This window comes from Delphinus delphis, chromosome 1 (assembly GCF_949987515.2).
Source record: "Delphinus delphis chromosome 1, mDelDel1.2, whole genome shotgun sequence".
Taxonomy (NCBI): domain Eukaryota; kingdom Metazoa; phylum Chordata; class Mammalia; order Artiodactyla; family Delphinidae; genus Delphinus; species Delphinus delphis.
In genome coordinates, this window is record NC_082683.1 from 160665554 (window position 1) to 160682526 (window position 16973).

The following is a 16973-nucleotide window of genomic DNA, read 5'->3' on the forward strand; positions in this document are numbered from 1 at the left end:
AGACCACTGGAATAGAATTAAGAGTCCAGAAATAAACTCATGTATCTATAGCCACAATTGATTTTTGACATAGGTACACATAGGTACTAAATCTGTTCAGTATGGAAAGAATAGTTCCTTCAACTCATGTGCCAGACAGCTGGATTTCTGCATGCAAACAAATGAATTTGGACTCCTACCTTACACCATATTAAAAAATTAACTCAAAATGGATCAACAACTTACATATAAGAGCTACAACCATAAAACTCCTAGAAGAAAACATTGGGGTAAATCTTCATGACCTTGGGTTTGGAAGTAGATTCTTAAGTCACAGAAAGCATAAGCAACAAAACAAAAAATGGACAAGTTAGACTTCATCAAAATAAAAACTTATTTGTATTGCATCAAAGGATATTTTTAAGAAAATGAAAAGATAACCTAAAGAATGGAAGAAACCATTTGTAAATCAAATATCTGATAAGGATTTGATATCCAGAATTTATAACGAACTCCTACAACTTAACAGAAAGATAAACTGCCCAATCAAAACATGGGCAATAACTTGCATAAACATTTCTCCAAAGAAGATATACTAGTAGCCAATAAGCACATGAAAAGATGTTCAACATCATTAATTATTAGGGAAATGGAGTTAAAACCACAAGATACCACTTCATACCTACTAAGGTGGCTAAAATTAAAAACAAAAACAAAATAAGTGATCGCAAGAATATGAAAACAATTGGTGATTCCTCAATAAAAGTAAATGTAGAATTACCGTATGACCGAGTAATTCAACTCCTAGTTAATATACCCAAAAGAATTGGAAGCAGGGACTTCAAACAGACTCTTGTACACCAGTGTTCATTAAAACATTAGTAAAACAGCCAAAAAGGTATAAACAACCCATGTGTTCATCAACAGATAAAGGAACAAAATGTGGCAAGTACATATAATGGAATATTATTCAACCATAAATGGGGTGAAGTTCTGATATATCCTGCAATATGGATGAATATTGAGAACATTATGCTAAGTGAAAGAAGCTAGACAAAAGGGGACAAATATTATATGATTCTACTTATATGAAATATCTAGAATAAACAAATTCATTGAGATGGAAAGTGGAATAGAGATTACCAGGGGCAGTGTAGAGGGGATAATGGGGTGTTTATTCCTTAATGGTTACAGAATTCTCTTTGAGAAGATGAAAAAGTTTTAGAAATTACAGTGTTGATGGTTGCACAACATTGTGAATGTAATACCACTGAATTGTACATTTAAAATGGTTAAAATGACAATTTTTTGTTATATATGTTTTACCACTTTAAAATAATTAATGTAGTATACCAAAAACTATTGAATTGTTCACTTTAAATGGGTCAATAGTATGGTGTGTGAATTATATCTTAGTAAAGCTGTTTTTTTGGTTAATATTTTGTTTTTTAAACATTAATACAGCTATCATTTCTTGTCTGGATAAATATGTAATGTTCTGTGTGGTTTTCCTGGGTTGTTTTCCCCCCAGTTGAAAAAAAATTTGTTCTTCATATTGTAGTCAGAATAGTATTTTTAAAGTCTTTTAGTTTTGTGCTTAAAATCCTTTCATGGTACCACTTTGCTTTTCAGAAGAGGCTCAAACTTTGTTAACATAGATTTTACCTTATGAGGTCCTTGCTGTTGGAGATTTTAACTTACTATTTGGGTTTCCCTGCTCATACATCAGGTTTTCTCTAGTATCTAGACTTTTGTACATGTTGCCAGCAATATTCTATGCTCAGGTCTCAATTTAGATATAACTTCCTGTGGGTATCTTTCCTTCTATGGTTCTTCCTTCCACTGGGCCCTCTCCTCCCTGTTAGATATACCTCCCCTCTCCCCTATTGACTTTACTTGAGAAAGGCTGTTTTTTTTTTAAAAAAGTACTTTCCAATTGTTGCAATCATATACCACAGGAGTTTTTTTACCCTGTTGTATTAGTTTGCTAGAGCAGTTGTTACAAATACCCACAAACTGGCTGGCTTAAAAAACAGGAATTTATTGTCTCAATTATGGCAGTAGAAATCTGAAATCAAGGTGTTTGCAGAGTTGGCTTCTGATGGTTTGCTGGCAGTGTTTAGCGCTCCTTGGTTTGTAGATGTATCACCCTGATTTCTGCTTTAATCTTCATATGATGTTCTCAATGTGTGCGTGATTCTGAGTCTAAATTTCTTCTATTTATAAGGATACAGTCATATTGGATTAGGGCCTACACTGATGACCTCATTTTAAGTTGATTACCTCTGTGAAGACCCTATTTTCATTTTCTTTTTTTTCAGGCTTTTTGAAGTACAAATGACAATTTAAAATTGTATGTATTTAAGGTGTAAAACCTGATATTTAGATATATGTATACATCATGAAATGTTTCCCACAATCAAGCTAACTAACGTGTCTATCACCTCAGTTACCTCCTTCCTTCTGCCTTCCCTCTCTCCCTCCCTCCCTCCCTTCCTCCCTTCCTTTTTTTTTTTTTGGCTAAGAATATTTAAGATCCACTCTCTTAGCAAATTTCCAGTATGCAGTACAGTATTGTTAACTGTAGTTATCCTGCTTTACATTAGATCTCTAGAATTTATTTATCCTACATATCTGAAACTTGTGCCTTTTGACCAGCGTTTCCCCATTTCCCCTACCCCCTCAGCCCTTCGCAACCACTGTTCTACTCTCTGCTTCTAAGAGTTTGACTTTTTTAGATTCCACACATAAGTCAGATCATGCAGTATTTAAAACCCTAGTTCTAAATATGGTCACATTCTGAGGTACTGGTGTTTAGTGCTTCAACATATGAATTTTGGAGGGACACAATTCAACCCTTAACCCTTATATTTCACTTGAGAGTGTGATGTAAGCTTTTTCTCTGATTATTATGTGATTGTCACAGACATAATTTTAATGATTATAGAAGAATATCCACTTAGCCAGTTTCCTACTGTTAAATACACTTGGCCCTTCATATCCACAGTTTCCACATCTGCAGATACAGAGAGCCCATTGTTTGGGGTGGTGTGGGGGAGAAAATTCCAAAAGGCAAAATTTGGACTTGCCATGCCCTAGCAACTTTTACATAGCATTTGTAGGTAATTTAAAGAATTTGAGAGTATGTTATATGCGAATACTACTCCATTTTATATATGGGACTTGAGTGATCGTAGATTTTGGTGATGGAGGGTGGACAGACCTGGAACCAATCCCCCCAAGCTGACTGTATTTATTTTTCACTTTTGCAGTATAGTAATTGCCATGGACCCTTTTATGCACTTCTTTTAGAACAGATACCTGGAAATGAAGTGGTCAGATCATTTTTAAGGCACTTGATACATGCCACAAATTTTTGCAAGTATGAGAGGCATTTCTTGCTTTCTTAGTAGATCTTTTATTAATCATATTTTCTTTTTGTGAATTATCTCTTTAAGTCATTTGCCCATTTAATTTTGTAGTCTTAATGTTTTTCTTATCACTTCTTATAAACTCTTTGCATAGTAAAAATTGTACTGTTTATCTTCTCTGCAACTGTTTTACCAATTTATCATTTGCCCTTTAATTTTGGTCGTCGTTCTTTTTCAAGTTATAGATGATTTGTTTTTATTTTCCTCAATAGTTCTTCTATTGCTTCGAAGTTTGGCTTGTCCTTCTTTTTTCAGAGTTTGCTAAATATGTAATTCTGCTTTTTCCTGGATGTTTCTATTGGGTTTAAAGATATTTAGTTCTAATCTGTTTGGAGTTTGTTTTGCTAAATGGTATGATGTGAGAATCATTTTTTTCTTTAATTGCTAGTTTGTGGTTTCAATTCCATTAATTAATCACTGCTTTCCTCAGTGATTGACAGTATCTCACATATTGAATTAAATTATTTTGGGGTGGAGCTCTATTACACTGATTACTTTATTAAAGATTTATAGTAGGGACTTTCCTGGTGGCGCAATGGTTAAGAATCCGCCTGCCAGCGCAGGGAACACGGGTTTGATCCCTGGTCCGGGAAGATCCCATATGCTGTGGAGCAACTAAGCCTGTGCACCACAACTACTGAGCCTGCGCTCTAGAGCTCGTGAGCCATAACTACTGAGCCCGCGTGCCACAACTAGTGAAGCCCGTGTGCCTAGAGCCTGTGCTCCACAACAAAAGAAGCCACTGCAATGAGAAGCACGCACACCGCAATGAAGTGTAACCCCTGCTCGCTGCAACTAGAGAAAGCCTGCATGCAGCAACGAAGACTCAAGGCAGCCAAAAATAAATAAATAAAAATAAATAAATTTATAAAAGAAAAACAGTCTGCCTGCCAATGCAGGGGACACGGGTTTGATCCTTGGTCTGAGAAGATCCCACATGCCACGGAGCAACTAAGCCCGTGCACCACAACTACTGAGCCCGTGCACCACAACTACTGAGCCCACGTGCCACAACTACTGAAGCCCGTGTGCTCTAGGGCCCGCGTGCCGCAACTACTGAGGCTGTGTACTGCAACTACTGAAGCCCACGCGCCTAGAGTCTGTTCTCTGCAACAAGAGAAGCCACTGCAGTGAGAAGCCTGCGCACTGCAATGAAGAGTAGCCCCCACTCCCTGCAACTAGAGAAAGGCTGCGTGCAGCAACAAAGACCCAAAGCAGACAAAAAATTTAAAAAAAAAAATTTATAGTATATGTTAACATCTGAAAAGAACATTACCCTCTCTCCTTCTTTACTCTGCTTTGTCAGGATTTTCTTTGGTATTTTTACCAGTTTATTTTTGCCTGTGTGCTAGAACATTTGTCTCCATCTCTCACCCAGTATTACCTCCCACATTAAAAATTTTTTAATTAAATTTACAGGGAAGATAATTTAAGAAACATTGAATATATATACATTCAATCTTCCGTTTCAAGTACTTGGTATTTTTCTATATTGTCGTCTTTAAATCTTTTATAAAGACTTGTAGTTTTTTCATATAATTCAAACAAATTATTCACTGTTGTTATTACTTGTGTGTGTACTAGTTGCTGGTGATTTTTGTTGGATCTATTAAAAAGAAATGAAAATTTTTTATTATTAACAATGAAAATTTTTACTATTATTGCTTATTCTACTGTCTAGAAGTACTGTGTGATTTATATTTATCTAATATGCAGTTGTTTTACTCAGCTTTATCAATTCCAACACTTTACAGTGGATTTATTTGCATTTTCTGAGCGAACAGTTATATTACGTGAAAATGATCATGATTTTCAACTATTCATGTTTTGTAACTATTTCACATGTTACTTAGAATATCTAAAATCTAATATTAAATAAGAGAGATAATGGAAGACATCCTTTTTGTTGTTATTATTCCTGGATGTATCTGGTGTTTCACTAGAAAGTATTATTTTGTCTGATAGCTTGAAAGAGGTTATTTCTTAAGAGAATTACTGAACTCTTTTTTTGTGGGACTTGGGGTAGTATTTTGGAATTGGTATTAGATTTTATCCAATACTTTTGGGCAGGGGTACTGACAAAGATTATCACATGGAGTTACTTTAATTTTTGCACAGTTATTAATGTTTGCTAATATTAAATTACCTTCAATACCTGTAATAAAACTTACTGTTTTGCAGTAGATTGTTCTTTTTTACCTATGGCTTAATTTTGTTTCTCAGCATTTTATTTGGCTTTTTTACGTTCTTATCAGTTAGTGACATGAGTCTATAACTTTTTTTGGTGGTATCTTTGTGAGGTTTTGATTTCAAGGTAATTTTTGCTTGAAACCTCTAGTACATCTACTGCTATCCCAACAGACAAACTATACTAAAGTGAGCAGCAAACTAAGAGTGTTCTTTAGGTGATTAGAAAAATGAAAGAGTAATATGATAAGTGGTTAGTGCTGCAGATGTTGATTTAGGCACCCTTTTCATGGAGTTGCATGAGAGCGAGAACATGACTTGACATGGCTCTCCCCAGTTTCTGCCAAGCTTTCCATGTCAGGCTGACTCAGAAACCACTGGAAAATCTGGGTCCTGCATATGGTAGGCACTTCATAAGCAGTTTTGAGTAAATGGTTAACATTACAGTGACTATCCCAGAAACATTTCTCAGGCCCACGTTGATGCCTCTTTTTTTTTTTTTTTTTTTTAAATTATAGACCTCAAATGTGAAGCTAGCATAGTTTTCTTTGGACTTTAAATCAAGGACGGTTACCAGTTTTCCTGCCCTTAATACTGACTTCAAAAAAGGATACAGTGTCCTCCAGATCTTGATTCCTTGTTGTCACTAAATATAAGCTTATAGGTTCTTCGGGTTTTAAAAGTTTTGTTGTGGATCACCTGGGAAAATAGCATGTAACAAAGTAATAGAAAAGTTACTCAAGAAAAAAGCTCAGGAAATCTTATAGTCATAACCTTTGTATGCTTCTGTTTACCTTAGCTACTACCTGGAAGAACCTTTGGACATTACACTTTCCTTTCTCACTGATACCAAGAGTATATTTCAACCTCATTTCTAAAAAGATGTCTTTCAATCAAATTTCCCCTTCTTAAAGCCCTACCTAAACGTGAAGAGCTGTATCATGTTTTTCTAGAATAGATACAAAGATGTTAGATTCGACCTTTGTCATTTCTCCCTGGACCACTGCAGAAGCCTTCTTTCTCCCTTTTCTTTTTGTGCATTCTAGCTCTACCACTCCTCCCTCAATTTAATCTTTTAAAGACACAAATGTATTTATAACCTTTTATTAGTTCCACATCAGAAATAGGATGCAGTTAGATTTTTCCTTCACTCCATACACCAACAATATTATATGTAAATTAGATATTTAAATGTAAAACAAATAATTATATAAGTACCAGCAGAAAATACAGATAAATATTTAATCTTGGTGTGAAGAAGACTGTAAAATACAGCAATAAAGGAATACACACTTAGAAAAATATTGGCAACATATGGCAGGCAAAAGGTTAATAGCCTGAATAAAGAAAGTATTATTTTTATGTAATAATATACAAAAATAATATTCAGTTATATGAACAGTTCTTTATATTGTAGAAAGAGTTATTAGTTGATATTTTATTATTCTTACAGATTAATCTTTTATTATTACTTCTATAGCAAAAACAAATTAGTTACTCACCAGGAGTATGCAGCATAGAACATCAGCAAGAAATAACCAAACTAAAGACTGATTTGGAAAAGAAAAGTATCTTTTATGAAGAAGAATTGTCCAAGAGAGAAGGAATACATGCAAATGAAATTAAAAATCTGAAGAAAGAACTACATGATTCAGAAGGCCAGCAACTTGCTCTCAACAAAGAAATTCTGATTTTGAAAGACAAATTGGAAAAAAACAGGAGAGAGAGGTAAGAATCAAGTTATTTACTCCTCTAATAATTATTTATTGAATACCTGTTCGGTGTTAAGGACTGGAGATACATAGGCAATAAACATATTCCAGTCCTCAAGAAGACCAAAGTCAAGATTGGTAAATAGAAAATTATATTACAGCATCATAGGAAAGCAAATTGGATAAGTATAGGAACACCCATAGAAGAGGCACAAAAGATAACTTTGGTGTATCTAGGTTTTGTGGACAAAATTATTTCTGAGTTAAGACCAAAGATATAAGAAATATATAGCTGTGGAAGAGTGTCCAGGCAAAGGTTAGCAGAATTTGCCAAGATCTAGAGGAAAAGGGTAGCATGGCACATTCAGAAAATGAAGGCTGTTCATTATGGTGGAAGCTTAAAAAGGAAGATGAGTGGTGAGAAATGAGACTAGAAAGGAAAATAGTCGTAAGACCATTGAAGGAAAATTACATGATTATATCAATATTTATATTTTTGAAAGACCACTCTTGCTACTGTTTAGAGAATGGATTGGAAGGAGCAGACTGCAGATCGTAATCTAGCTGTGAGAGATGAGGTGGCTGGACCTTAGATATGATAGTGAAGATGGAGAGAAGTTTATGGATTCAGAAGGTCTACCGAGAAGACAGAACCTGGATGACATGATAACCAGATATGAGAAATTAGAAGCAGGAGAAATTATCAGTGATACTCAAGTTTCTAGGTTTTAGGTAACTGAATGTATGTTATTGTCATTCTCAACTTATATTGGAAGCCTAAGTTTAATTCAGTTTGGTCTGTTCATTCAGCAGAATTTTTTAGAACCTGCTATGTGAAAGCACTGCTGTAGGCCCTGGAGGCATAACAGTGAACAGATAAAAATTCTCTCTCCTTATGGAGCTTTCCTTTAATTATGGTGAAAGACTATAAGCAAAATATAAATGAAATAAGTAAAATACAGAATATATAGGTAATGATATAGGATAGGTAATATATAGGGAGTGATAAATTCTAAGAACAAAAAATAAGGCAGTGGATGGGGGCTATGAAGCATTAAGGGGGAAAATTAAATTATATATATATATAAATATATGAATGAAATAACCAGGGAAAATTATACTGAGAAGGTGATTTCTCAGTAAGGACTGAAGAAAGTGGGGGAGATATCTATACAGATGTGTGAGAAGAACATTTCACATGAGGAACAAGAAGTCTGTTAAAAAAAATAATGGGAAGACAAAACTATGGAGATAGTAAAAAGATCAGTGGTTGCAAGGATTGGGAGGAGGGTGGGATGAATAGGCAGGGTACAGAGGATTTCTAGGGCAGTGAAACTACTCTGTATGAAGCTGTGATGGGGGTATATGTCATTATACAACCTAATGTAAATTGTGACGTTTTAGTGATAATGATGTGTCCAATGTAGATTCATCAGTAGTAACAAACACACCACTCTGAGTAGTATATGGGCAATCTCTGTATTTTCCTCTCAGTATTGCTATGAACCTAAAACCTTTCTAAAAAACAAAGTCTGTTAAAATAATAATACTAAAATGAGGCCAATGTGGATGAAGCAGAGTTAAGGGGAAAGAATAGTGAGAGGTACGTATGAGAGGTAATGGGGGCCAGACCATGTAAGGCTTTGTAAGTCATGTTCAGTGACTTACAATTTTTTACTCTCAGTAAAACCATGGCAGGGAAGCATTGCAGGATTTTGAGTGGAAAATGGACAAATATTGACTTGTGTTTTAACAGGATTATTCTGACTACTAGATTAAGAAAAGTCTGAACTAGATAAGAGAAAGAGCAGTGAAAACATTGAGAAGGCTATTGCAATCATCCAGGCAAAAGATAATGGTGGATTGGGCCTAGGGTGGTGGCAGAATTGGCTGTGAAAAATGTTCGAATTCCAATTTCTTTAAAAGGTAAAAATAATGATATTTGCTGGTAGACTAGATATGGGGTAAGAAAGAAAGAGGGGAAATCAAGGATGGTGCTACAGTTTTGGGCCTTAGCAATTAGGAGAATATAGTTACCATTTAGAGAGGAAAACCACAGAAGAAGCATTTTGGGGATGGGAATATCAGGAGCTCATTTTAAACAAATTCTGTTTGAGGTGCTTTTTAGGCATCCAGGTGGAAATGTCAAGCAGGTCATCATACAGACTAGTCTGGATTTCAGGATTTTGCTAGAGGTAAAATCCTGGGAGTATTTATCATTCACATGATATTTAAAGGGGTGAGACTACATGAGATCACTTAGTGAATGAATATAGATGGAAAAGAAGTCCTAGGACTGCAACCTGGAGCACTCCAATCTTTAGAAGTTTGGAAATGAGGAAGAAACAGCAAAGTGGAGAGGGAAAGAGCAGTAAGAATGATAGGAAGATGACCAGGCAAATTTGGTGTGCAAATTTGGTGTCCAAATTTGGTGTTATGATGAATGCGTATCAAATCTGTCTACATGTTAAATTAGATGAGGTCTAAATCAAATCAGATGAGGACCATGTAATTGATAGTTGAGTTTAACAATATGAATGTCATTGGTGACTTTGATAAGAACAATTTCAGTGGAACAGTAGTGGGCAGAAACCCCATAATGGATCCAAAGACTTGAAGGAGAGCAATTGTAAGAGCAAGCAGATGATGAAAGCAACGAGATAATAACTGGAGGAGAAATTTGTCTCAAAAATAACACCATGCTTGTAATCTGATAGAAAGTACCAGTAGATGATTCAGGACAGAGAGGAGAAAAGTGTACTTGAGCAGGCGCATAAGCAAAGAGCAACCTTAGCTATGTTTTTCTCCTGTAGTAAGAGAAGAATAAGTAGAGTGTATGATCACAGGGGAAGGTACGTGGGGTGTTTGGAACTTGTTTTTCTGTTGTTATGGTTGGGCATGTTGAATTTGAGGTGCTTGGGAGACAACTTTGGGGAGATATCAAGTCAGCAATTTGAAGCCCAGAAAAGCTTCAGATGTAGATTCAGAGTTTGTCAGCATAATGGATGATAATTGAAATAGGTGGTATAATAGATGGGATAGCTCAGGGAAAATGTGTAAAAAAAAAAAAAAAAAAGTTGAGCACCTGTGACAGAATACCTGGGAGCATTGGCATTTACATGGAGGAAAGAGGGGTTGGGGGGCTCACAAGTACAGCTGAAAAGTCTAAATGTAGGCTGAAAATCAAGAAAGTGGGTATCACTGAAGCCAAGGGAGGACAGCATTTCAAGAGGGAGGGAATGGACAACACTGTCAAGGGTAGCCAGTAGATTGGATATAATAACAGTTGGGACAATAATGAGTTTGCGGACAACAGTTTTTTTGAGGTGGTGGCAGTAGAAGTCAGATTTTGGCACAGGGAGGAAAATTTAGGCAGTGAGGAAGTCGATACGGCAAACTCTCAAGATTTCAAGGTGGTTGCCAGTGAACGGGAAGACAAGGAAAGTGGAAAATGAAGTGTGACGTAGAGTTTAGGGGAGAGTTTGTTTATTTCATTTCAGTATGAGAGAGACTTAAGTTTTGTTTAACGCTAATAGGAAAAAACAAAAATGGTTGTATATAGAAATTTTACTCAATTTATTCATATACTTATTTTTCTGAAAGGATGCTTCTTTGTAATTTTTCATATTTTTTTCATTGTTGTTTGGAGTTGCTTCTGAATCAAGAAAGATTCCTGGGCTTCCCTGGTGGTGCAGTGGTTGAGAGTCCGCCTGCCGATGCAGGGGACACGGGTTCGTGCCCCGGTCCGGGAAGATCCCACGTGCCGCGGAGTGGCTGGGCCCGTGAGCCATGGCCGCTGAACCTGTGCGTCCGGAGCCTGTGCTCTGCAACGGGAGAGGCCACAGTAGTGAGAGGCCCGCGTATTGCAAAAAAAAAAAAAAAAAAGAAAGATTCCTAAACATAACTAAATTTCACATTTTGATTATAGATAAGAAGGAAAGGGACACATTTGTTTGGACACAGGATGGTTATTTTCCTAGAAGTTATCATTTAAATTATAATTTAATTTATATTCAATAATTTAGTGAGGAAGGGATTTTTAAGATTACATTTTTAAAATCAGCCGTTACTTATGTTGTTTATTGACTTGGAAGCAATCATAAAATTACCCAGAACTGCTTCACATTTACTGCTAACTAACATCCCCCATCACACTGCTGTAGAGATAAGCCTCTTTATTTGCACTTCAACTCAGTATTCAAAAACTGATTCCCCTTTCTCCCTCAGGAGGTTTTTGTTGTTTCTTTCTTTTGTTTGTTTGTTTTTTTGTCTTTTAAGACACTGTTTTTTATTTTCTCAATGATATAAGGTGCTTTACAAGTATGAACAATAACCTGCTACACTTCAATGTTTTGTATCCTTTCCATTGATTTTTTCTTTAAATCTGGAATGTAATTCCGTGTGTGGCATCTGTTTTCTAATGTAGAAAAAATAACTTATCAAACACTAAATTTTACTCTAAGGATACTACATTTATAAATTTATTCCACGTTTGAAATGATAGCCCAAAATCCACCTGATTGATGCTCATTTGGCACGTTCTTCTCAATTCTGGTCGCTAAACTACATCCTGAGTTAGGATGAAAATAATGCAGCTTTCAGGCTTTGAAATGACTACATTGAAATTGCCAAAAGGGTCAGGAGGTTGTCTGCGCAGGACAATGTTTTCCATCACTTACAGAGTTACATTTGGCATGTCAAGAAGAGAGGACATAAGCCCACAGCAGCAGACATTTAAAATAAAAGAAGACAGCCACAAGGATTCGTGCAGAATATTTTAAATATGCCCGTTGAGCAAAATGATTTAAATGATTTTTCTTCAAGGGCGATGCTCCTATATGCATCCTTTGAAAAATTAAAGATCCTAGAATAGCGTCTTCCATGTGGGACATCTTGAAAGATAATATTTTGGTTTCAGTGGGTTACACACCAGTTCTTGTTAATTTAGCGGGTCTGTTTACAGAGTGTGGTGGTTTCGTTCTTTAGATTTGCAGAGTTTATAGAGAAAGAAAATTACAGCCCGCACACCCAAGACAAGGACAATTCCTCCAATGAAACTGGCTGCATCAAAGGTAGACTTCTGCGCAGGTTGTGAAGTCGGAGTTAAAGAGGTATCAGTTGTACCTGATGTAGTAGTTGTGGTGGAAGCTGTAGAAGAGGAAGGCAGAGTTGTGGTTTTAGCTGTAGAGTTGGTTGGCAATGGTGTGGCAGTGGACGCAGGACAGAATTCTGTGCTGTTCACCGCCTTGCAATCACGAACTGCTGAATTATCTGAACAGTAGCCTTTACCTTTGCATTTTATCCAAAAACAGGTAGTGTTAGCAGCATTAGCATCAAAACAGGAAACCCTGTTGTTGCGGCTTTCAGAGATTTCTGGTGCTGGAGTGGTGCCCGGCGGAGCGGCGGCGGCACTGGGGCTGTCCTGGTGGTAGTCGGTAAAGCCAAGGGTGTAGTCACGTTCGGGGCCAGCGTGGTGTTCTGAGCCGCGCTCGTCACGCAGAGCGCTGCCAGGCAGCCGGTGGCCAAAAGCAGCAGGCGGGGCAGCGCCAGTATCGCGGCCTCCGCGTTGGCCTTCGAGCGCGTCCGTCCCTCTGTCCCCTGCGGCGCCGCCTCCCAGACTCCTCCCTTTGGAGATTTTTAAAAAATTCGTTAGAACTGTGTTTACCCCTAAGGGTGAATCAATTCTGTCCCTTAGAACTATCATTTTAAATAAGTTTTATAGTATTGTATGTATGTATGTATGTGTAGATAGGTAGGTACGTATGGAGGAAGGCAGGAGTAATGGAAGGATGGGCTTAGTGTGCTGAGAGAACTGTTGGAAATGGAAGTTGAATTTTCTATGCAATCTAGAGCTGAGTGTAAGCAATTGTATTGTGGTCCCTATACCCTCCTTTCTCCCTAGCTTCCTCATTTTCCCATGCTTTCTAGAATATTTACAACTGAATAAGTTGAGCATAATCAGGTTGTCTTCCTCAGATTTTCAAATGAAGAACAAAATAGATATTATTAAGCAGACAAATCTATTTATTAATTAAAAGGAAATGATTGTGACTTCCTAATTTTAAGGGAAATGTTTGGGATTTGGAGCAATTGAGATATAAGTGGCTTTTCAGAATAAGGCATATGGTATAATAGCCAATCTGGGATACCATTATTTTACCTTTAATTCAATTCCTTTTTTTCCTTTTATATTTTTGCATTGTATTAGTCAAAGTGAAAGGGAAGAATTTGAAAATGAGTTCAAACAACAGTATGAACGAGAAAAAGTGTTATTAATGGAAGAAAATAAAAAACTGACAAGTGAGCTTGATAAGGTGAGTGATTTAATCTCATTGATACTCATTGATACATGCTAGATGTTCAGCACTATCATAGCAATTATAGATATAATTTTATATTTGGTGTACATTTTTTTATTTACTATTCTTCCTAAACGCAAGGATTGCTTCTGTGTACAGGCCATTTTTCATTTTACCAATCTGTACAGGAGTCTTCTTGGAGAGAGGACTCGGCTTACCTCATCTTATTCTTTGTCCCATTTATTTTTTGAGCCCCTGTTCTTTATTTCACTTTCCATCTCTCTTTTACTATTAATCACTTACTTTGTCATGGCTAAGCTAAGACCTGTCTTTGACAAGAACAGGAACAATTAAGCCAAACTAGAGAAATTTTGACAGTTCTGATGTCATATTCATGATGGAGAACTGATAATAGCTAGAAGTAATACCATTGGTACTTAAGAAGCCAAAGAAACCAACTCTGCCTATAAACTCTACAGCTTGAATAAAGAGCTGAACCATAGATTAAACCTAGATTAAAACAGCTAGATTTATGAACAAAATTTTAAATACTTAAAGGAATCTTTTTCCATATAGTATCTCAGATTTCTTGAACTGACATCATTCTGCATTTCTTGTCCCAGTTGTTAACAGCTGTAAAAATCCTAATATTAATCAGCAGTTTTAATAGTTTTACTTACTTTTAAATAATAAGGTTTGAATAATTGTGCTTTGTAATGAGTTCAAGGATTTTCCTGAAGTAAAAGTATTATGTTCAATTAATAGTCATTTCAATAACACATTGAAAGACAATGGCTAAATAGTCATAAAAGAGAGACTTTTCATTCATTCTATCTCAATTTTCCATTGTGTTCCATATTTCTTTTTATTTCTGTCACTATTTTCCCAATGATTATTCAGTTTTCTAAGCATTTAAAAATGACTGCTTGTTTGGTCGCAAACTACTTGAGAAAGAGCTCTGTTAGTTTATTTTGTAATTACAAAGCTGATGCACACAAACACTGTGGAAAGTGGCCAAATAGTAAGTAGTATAAATTATTTTTTTAACTATGAATACTGTATGAACAGTATTGTATAACTCTTAGTTACTTCCACTAAAATAAAACTAACAGTATTTAAACTTTATCCAAATAGGTCACATAATTGTTATTTAATGGGCTTAACCAATATGACTACAAAATTAAACATCATTTCTGTCTACCAGACAGAATTTTAAGATTCTGTTAAGAGTGACCTTGAGGTAAGAAATATAATTAAACTCTAGAAGGTCACTTCATGTAGAGTTTATAAGCAAATTACCTAGTAAAAGATGGTATTATAGTTAGAGAAAAATTGAATTGTGATATAATCAAATCGAATGTAGATCAAATCTTGTATTCACCCCTTGGTTTCATTTCATTATTAACCATAAAGTTCTGGCAAGTTTATCAGAAATACATCTTTAGAAATAATTTTTAAACAATACTCTTTGGATTTTGATGAGATCTGAAGGATAAAAATAAAAGCCTATCTCCTAATTTTATAAAAAGTAGAATATTACCTTGTCTTGCTAAATTGAAAGATGTGGTAAAGGATATGAACAGAACTTTGAGAGCAAATCATATGGTTGGCAAATATTCAGTGACAAATGATAACAGGAAATGTTTATTTCTGGAGAAATAGGGGAGGATCTGGGTCTTCTTCCATTTGAACCTCTTCTCTATTTTTGGTCCTTTTATTCAGCTTTACTTCTCTGTCAGTCCACCTAACTGCACATCATCACTGTTTCTTTCCATTTATTCATTTTTTGGTTTGGTTGAATTGGGTATTTTCCCCAAGAGAGATAACCAAAGAATACCTTTGCCATTGCTACACCAACTGTTCCATTGGGAACCTGCTTGAAGAGAACCGAATTCCTTCTCAACAGAACTTCAGATATAGAAACCAAAAAGCAATTAGTATATTAATTTTGAAACTTATATAACTAATAGAGTCTCATAGTCAGATTTTTTAACTTCAAAAATAAAAATTAAAAAGGAAATAGAAAAAAGTTTGTTGATATTTTCAGAAGTCTGTATTCAAAGTTTCTATTAAAGGTAATTTATTGCAAGTAAAATTAGCCATATATGCCAAGGAGTGGAAGTAAATGGTTTCCAGTAAGAAAATATTATCATTTGTATCTTGTTATTAAATAATTATTTTACATAAAAGCAAAATTACACAATGTGGAAAATATTCAACATAAAAGTTACCTATGATTTCATTAACATGAAACAACTATTTTACTTTTATATGTTCCTTTCCAGGTTTTGTTGTATATGTATTATTACATAATTTCAGTCATATATACATTTTATTTTCTAATCTGCCGTTTCATTTAAAACATGAGCATTTTTCCATATTCCTGTGTAGTCTTATAATTATCGTAAGCCAGGTATGTCAATCTACAAATAGTAAAACCTTCTCATTCCCAAACATGCAAAATGAAGTAATGCTTAGGTAGAATTTACTTTGTGCAGGCCCTCTCCTGAGTTACTTTATATAAACCATATAATTCTCACAATAACTCTGTGAGGTATACCCTATTGTTCCTACCATTTTACAGATGAGGAAATTGAGGAAAAAGGAGATTAAGCTACTCTTGTAATCTCAAAACTAGGGAGTGGCAGGATGGGATTGGAACACGGGTAGTCTGGCTCCAGAGCCCCTGTGCTTTAATTCAGTAAATATGAGAAGATTAACTTTTCCTGACAAATACTAAACACATCTATTTAAGACTCCTTTGAACTACTGTAACATGACAGTGCAAAAATTTGTATTTCCTCCTCTTCTTGCAAATCTCCAGCTGAAACCCCAGTCACAGATTGTAAGTCAAAAGCAATGGTGATCAGAAAAGGATGTGTTGTAGGAATTAATGAAGACACTGCATCTACAAAAAACATTCTCCAAAATAGCTGGTAGACTTCTGGCTATGCTAACATGAAGAGATTGATGAATCCGCTCAAGAAAAAAAAAGTTTCAAAGTGGACACAGTTGTTGAAAACAGACATTTCAGAGCTCCCAGAGTTAACCAAAGGAAGACAACTACAAAACATTACTGAGATAAATTAAGGAATATCTAAACAAATGGAGAGATATACTGCATATTGTTAGAACTGCAGTTCTCTCCTAATAGATCTATGGATTTGGGGAAATCACTACCAAAATTTTGCTAGGCTTTTTTGTTAGAACTGGCAAGCTTATCCTTAAATTTATATGGGAATACAGAAGATCTACAATAGCAAAAATATTTGGCGGGGGGCGGGGAGGTGAGGGGTACAGAAGTTGGAGGATTTACATTACAGAATTTCGAAACTTACTGTAAATCTATAGTAATCAAAAGACGG

The 16973-nt window shown here is 35.6% G+C and overlaps 1 protein-coding gene and 1 pseudogene across 4 annotated transcripts in view; one reads left to right on the forward strand and one right to left on the reverse strand.

Annotated features, from left to right (window-relative positions):
* Nucleotides 1–16973, forward strand: part of CDC42BPA (CDC42 binding protein kinase alpha) — a 326273-nt gene that overhangs the window by 225008 nt on the left and 84292 nt on the right. For all 4 annotated transcript variants that reach the window (XM_059997253.2, XM_059997227.2, XM_059997237.2 and 1 more), the window contains 2 exons: nt 7078–7325; nt 13518–13623. In XM_059997253.2, coding sequence (XP_059853236.1) covers nt 7078–7325; nt 13518–13623 — 354 coding nt within the window. The remainder of the gene's footprint in view (nt 1–7077; nt 7326–13517; nt 13624–16973) is intronic.
* Nucleotides 11702–13013, reverse strand: LOC132425730 (sialomucin core protein 24 pseudogene; annotated as a pseudogene).